The 6,013-nt window shown below is 50.4% G+C and overlaps 1 protein-coding gene across 1 annotated transcript in view; it reads left to right on the top strand.

The window, feature by feature from the left end:
• LOC307029811 (zinc finger E-box-binding homeobox 2-like) overlaps positions 1-6,013 on the top strand; it is a gene marked incomplete at its 5' end in the record, with an annotated part of 9,614 nt that overhangs the window by 2,500 nt on the left and 1,101 nt on the right. Inside the window, 3 exons of the mRNA XM_079665895.1 lie at positions 6-1,598; positions 2,192-2,339; positions 4,280-6,013. The exon at positions 4,280-6,013 is cut by the window's right edge and continues 1,101 nt beyond it. Of these exons, the coding sequence (XP_079522021.1) occupies positions 6-1,598; positions 2,192-2,339; positions 4,280-4,923 (2,385 nt within the window). The 3' untranslated portion in view covers positions 4,924-6,013. The remainder of the gene's footprint in view (positions 1-5; positions 1,599-2,191; positions 2,340-4,279) is intronic.

Here is a 6,013-nt window from a genome sequence, read left to right as displayed (position 1 = left end):
GGGAGAAACCCTACGAGTGCTCTCACTGTAAGAAGAGGTTCTCTCACTCCGGGTCCTACAGCTCCCACATCAGCAGCAGGAAGTGCATCGGCTTGATCTCGCGGACCGGATCCAAACCTGGATCCAGACCCGGGTCCTCCCCCAGCTCCAGCACCTCCTCCCCGGGGAGCCCGGCCCTCGCTCAGCTGAGACACAAGCTGGAGTCCCGGGGGCCCCTGGAGCATCGGGGGCCCTTGGAGCCCCCCCACCAGCAGCCGGACATCAAGGCCGAGCCGCTGGACTTCAACGAGTACCGGCTCCTGATGGCCCAGCACGGGTTTGGGGGTCCGGGGGTCTACTTGAACGGGGGGGTCCACAGCTCCTCCCAGAACCCCCTGCTGGGCCTGGGGGGCCGGGGAGGGCTGGACCTGCTTGGCCTGGGGAACCTGTGCGAGGTCCAGAAGGTGCTCCAGATCGTGGACAACACGGTGACCCGGCAGAAGGTGGACGGGAACCCGGAGGAGGTCCAGAAGCTCCGGGCCTACATGAAGGAGCTGGGGGCCCAGATGGAGGGGGGGGGCAGCCCCACCAAGACCATCATGGACTTTACGCTGCAGAAGGTGAACGAGGCCAGGAACCTCATCGAGTCCAAGAGGAACTTCAAGAAGGAGAAGCCCAGCCACTTGGGGGGGGGGGATCCAGACGGGCAGAACCACTTCCTGTTCTGCTGCCAGTTTTGTAGGCAGGCCTTCCCAGGGCCCATCCCGCTGCACCAGCACGAGCGGTACCAGTGCCGCAAGAACCAGGAGATCCAGGCGGTGTTGCAGCCGGACAGCAGCCCCCCCGAGGGGTCCACCACCGAGACCGCCACCAGCCCTCCCCACCCCTTCAAAGACCTGGTCTCCCTGCTGAGGAACTACTTTGCACTGAACAGCGATCCCAGCCCAGACCAGCTGCTCCGGATCTCCCTCGCTGTGGGGCTCCCGCAGGACTTTGTGAGGGAGTGGTTCTCCCAGTGGAGAAACCAGAACCAGCAGGGGGGGGGTCTGAAGAGGAAGACCCCGACCCCAGACCTCTGCCGGTCCCCCATGATGCACTTCACTAACGGAGACGCCTCCCATAGACTCAGTAAGACCTCCAGGCCGACCGGGGGGGATGCTCTGGACCCCCTGAGGACTGACACTCCCTCCCCCCTCAACCTGTCCTCCACCTCCTCAAAGACCTCCTACACCCCCAACAGCCTGGCCTCAGACGACCCCCCTGGGGACTCCCCCCTCGACCTGTCGCTGCCCAAACACCTGGTCCAGAAGCTGCTGTCCAAGAGGCCCCGGGTCAACGGGTTCAGTGAGGACCTGGTCCACATCAAGAAGGAGGTCTCGGAGGGGGGCTCCAGTCCCCTGTTGGGAAGGAACCCGTTCTCCGGAGGTCCGGTCTACTCCTCGCTGCACCCCCACGGAGCTTTCCCTCCACCCAGCTTCCTCTCCGCGGCCCAGGTCCCGGGCCTCAGCTCGTACCCAGGTCTGGACCCCCTGAGCTTCCTGCCCCACATGGCCTACAGCTTCAGCTCCTTCAACGACATCCAGCAGAGGAGGAAGTACCAACGGAAACCTGGGTTCCAGGTAAACCAGATCTCAGATAGTGTCCTCACAGATCAGTGTTAGCACCGGGTTTCAAGTACACGGTCCGGGTTGCTGTTGTTTACTCGCATGTACGTGCGAAAACTGACATTACATACATTCAGTTAATGTAAGGAAAGGTTTAAATCACATTTCAATCAATTCTCCAAGTTTGATCCGACCCCTGAAGACCATGAGGCCCACAGAGACCCTGATGTGGTCAAAGATCAGGGTGGGGGGTGTAAGGGTCCTAACAACCCCCAAAAAACTCTTTAAACACTATATTTTACAAATGTTTCAAACACAAGTTTCGTTTCACCAGATCTTCATATGAGGGTATCTCTGGACCCCCCCTCCCCCCACACAGATACACCGTGTTGTTGTTGATCAACCTTAAACACCTGTTGTTCACCTTCATCTCCACCCCCCCTCCAGCCCGCCCCCATATGTCCCCCCTGTTTTAGGGATTTACCTTTAAGCTCTGTCCAGACTGTGGATCGGGGGGGGGGGCAGTCAGGTGTGGGATTATCAGGAACTAAAGGGTGCGTGTGTGTGTGTTTGCGTGTGTGTGTTTGCGTGCGCGTGTGTGTGTTCAGGTGGAGTTTCCTGACGGGGACTTCCTGCTGGACGATGTGTCGGACAGGAAGCTGAAGAAGACAGAAAGCGGTACGTACGCCTGTGAACTCTGCGACAAAACATTCCAGAAGACCAGTTCCCTCCTCAGACACAAATATGAGCACACAGGTATATATCCCACACACTTATATTACCCCCCCCCCCCTTCTGATATACCTGATATGCTATTATAACTTCTTCTACCCCCCCCCCCCCCTTCTGATATCCCATCCACACTTATTATTAGCCGGTACAGTTTTTAAAAGAACACTTAAAAATATGTCAGAAAATAAACATTACAGTAAAATTAAAACAAAATCTTATTTGCAAAGATAAATTCTGCATATCTGTAGCAAAAAACAGAAACAATAAACTTAGACACAATAACAACAGCTGCCTATAGTGCTGAGCTAGCTAATGTATGTTAACGTACGCTAATGTAGGCTAACGTAGCTAAATAAAGTAGCTCGTCTGCATAATGCTAACTAATTAGCTATGGCTAGGTGTTTTAACTTTAACAGCTCAGCATTGTTTGCACATTAAACATTTGTTTTTATACATGCTGTTAGCACTGTATACTTATATTTGAATATATATATATATATATGTTTGTGATTTTTGTGAAAACATTATATAAATATGTATAAATGTGTCTATAAATAAAACTATGATCACTGTGTAATACATGCCAACCTTTCCAAATCCAAAAGAGGTAGGTTTGCACACCCAAATGAGGTAATCAGGAGAAATGGAACCCCAGTAATCACATGTATAAAACATGTATTTAACATATTGCATCATTTTATGCATTTTTCAGAAAAAGTGGTAGTTTGGTAAACAGTGACATCAACGACATGTCTGGTCTGTAAAATGTCCCAAAGTAAAAGAATGGGAGATAAAGTCTCCACATGTTATTATATTTGTAATGTGTTTCTGGTCCTCTTTCAGTTGAGACAGTGTAGATGAAGGATGTGTCAGGATGTAGAACTCTTGTGTGAACATTGGATAAAGCCAGGTTCATATTCTTGTTCCATGTTGTTGACATATTAGAGTCAAAGGTTTGCACAGAGCGAAATATCTTTGTGTTGCGCCATAAATCAGAAAATACTGCATTAAAAAAGTCATTTCCTGCATGTCTCTACCGATAACGTGTGATATAAATAATGTACAGGCTTTCAGATTGCTGTCGTTCACTAAACACATTAACGACATGTTTGGGGTTGAAAATGTCAGAAAAAGTGAAAGAATGGGAGATAAATATCAAATATGTGTGTGTGTGTGTGTGTGTGTGTGTGTGTGTGTGTGTGTACGTGTGTGTGTGGTGTGTGTGTGTGTGTGTGTGTGTGTGTGTGTGTGTGTGTGTGTGTGTGTGTGTGTGTGTGTGTGTGTGTGTGTCGTGTGTGTGTGTGTGTGTGTGTGTGTGTGTGTGTGTGTGTGTGTGTGTGTGTGTGTATGTGTGTGTGTATGTGTGTGTGTGTGTGTGTGTACGTGTGTGTGTGTGTGTGTGTGTGTGTGTGTGTGTGTGTGTGTGTGTGTGTGTGTGTGTGTGTGTGTGTGTGTGTGTGTGTGTGTGTGTGTGTGTGTGTGTGTGTGTGTCTGTGTGTATGTGTGTGAGTGTGTGTGTGTGTGTGTGTCTGTGTGTATGTGTGTGAGTGTGTGTGTGTGTGTGTGTGTGTGTGTGTGTGTGTGTGTGTGTGTGTGTGTCTGTGTGTATGTGTGTGAGTGTGTGTGTGTGTGTGTGTGTGTCTGTGTGTATGTGTGTGAGTGTGTGTGTGTGTGTGTGTGTGTGTGTGTGTGTGTGTGTGTGTGTGTGTGTGTGTGTGTGTGTGTGCGTGTGTGTGTGTGTGTGTGTCTGTTTGTATGTGTGTGAGTGTGTGTGTGTGTGTTTTTGTGTGTGTGTTGCAGGTCAATGTGTGAGATCTGTACTATAACCTGTGTGTGTGTGTGTGTGTGTGTGTGTGTGTGTGTGTGTGTGTGTGTGTGTGTGTGTGTGTGTGTGTGTGTGTGTGTGTGTGTGTGTGTGTGTGTGTGTGTGTGTGTGTGTGTATGTGTGTGTGTGTGTGTTGCAGGAAAGCGCCCCCACCAGTGTGAAATCTGCCAGAAGGCGTTCAAACACAAACACCACCTGATCGAACACGCCCGCCTGCACTCCGGAGAGAAACCCTACCAATGTGATAAGTGCGGGAAGAGGTTCTCCCACTCGGGGTCCTACTCACAGCACATGAACCACCGATACTCCTACTGCAAGAGGGAGGCGGAGGAGAGGGAGGCCGCCGGGGGGGGCGCCGGGGGGGCGGAGGACACCCAGCTGATGATGAGGAGGGTCCTCCTGCAGGGGGGGGCAGGGTACCCTCAGGAACCAGGTCTCAATGAGAGCATCCTGCAGGGGGGGGCAGGGTACCCTCACCCACAGGAACCACCAGAAGAACCACAGGAACCAGGTCTCAATGGTCTCCTGCAGGGGGGAGGATACCCAGAGGAACCAGGTCTCAATGGTCTCCTGCAGGGGGGAGGATACCCAGAGGAACCAGGTCTCAATGGTCTCCTGCAGGGGGGAGGATACCCAGAGGAACCAGGTCTCAATGGGGAGGACAGACGGGAGGCAAGTTTCAGGGAGGGAGGCGAGGAAGAGGAGGAAGGAGGCAAAGACTCACTGAGGGACGAGAGTTCAGGAGACGGGAAGACGGACGGGAGGTCGGACCAGGAGGACTGAGAGAGAGAGAATATACTTTTATTTTGAAGGGGCTGTACAGGAAGCGAGGGGAGCAGAGAGAGGAGACTTTTATTTTGTAATTGAACCATCATTAGAGTTCATCTCTTTATTCACAGAAATCAGATATCAGGAAAAAGAACTGAAGAATGTGTTGATTATGTTTCTCATGCCGTCTAACAGGAAGACCTCCGGCTCTCCGTCAGAAATTAACATTTCAATGTTTTTCACAGAGAGGGTTAGGGTTTGATAGCATGGTTGGATGGACGACTCTAAAGAGAGTTAGAAACCTCACATTAATATCTGCTTTGTTCATGAGAAGATGAAACTGGTTTCCAGCTCCAGGTCTGGGGCCGCGTTCACAAAGCATTTTATCTTACCGCTAGGAGTGCTCCTAACTCGCGCTAAAACATTTTACGTAGGAGTTTTTTCTTAAAAGTTATTCACGAAGCCGCTGAGACCTACTCATACTAAGGATAAATCACTAAGAGTGAACTAAGAGTGACGCGCCGTTGCTATGGATTACGTCGATTCTCGTGCATGAGTTTAGAAGCGGTCAGTACGGTGATTGGTTGTTCAGAGCAGGCGGTCTCGGTGAAACTCATCCGCAACATCCCACAAACGAGCCCACTAAAACAAGGAAATAGCCGAGGCTAGAAATGATTCCTATCAAATAGTTATGGACAGTGCAGTTAGCAGAATACACGCATGATGACACGTTTGTGCAGACCACGATAATGACGTTGTATATGCACGTTAAAGAGAGAGAGCAAACAATACAAATACGTAAATTGCATTAAATCAAGGAGGCAATTAAAAGCACCCTGCAAACTATTATCCAATGAGCATATTTCCAGCACTTAAACACTTTCAATCACAGCCCATACCGCCGTTCAAGTCCCCCGATCATGATGAATGAAAACAATCTGCGTGTTGATGGAATGTACTTTCTTTCTATTGACGAACACGTCCTCATCTTTTGAGGGCGCAATTATTTTTATGTGCGTCCCGTCAATAGCACCGACCACACCGGGCATACCTGCATTGCCATGAAGTTGGCTTTGATCCTGTGTAGTTGTTGATTGTCCAAAGG

This window comes from Notothenia rossii (assembly GCF_949606895.1).
Source record: "Notothenia rossii genome assembly, chromosome: 2".
In the NCBI taxonomy this organism is placed as follows: Eukaryota; Metazoa; Chordata; class Actinopteri; order Perciformes; family Nototheniidae; genus Notothenia; species Notothenia rossii.
Note: the sequence above shows the minus strand (reverse complement) of the source record. Positions and strands in the feature narration are given on the sequence as shown.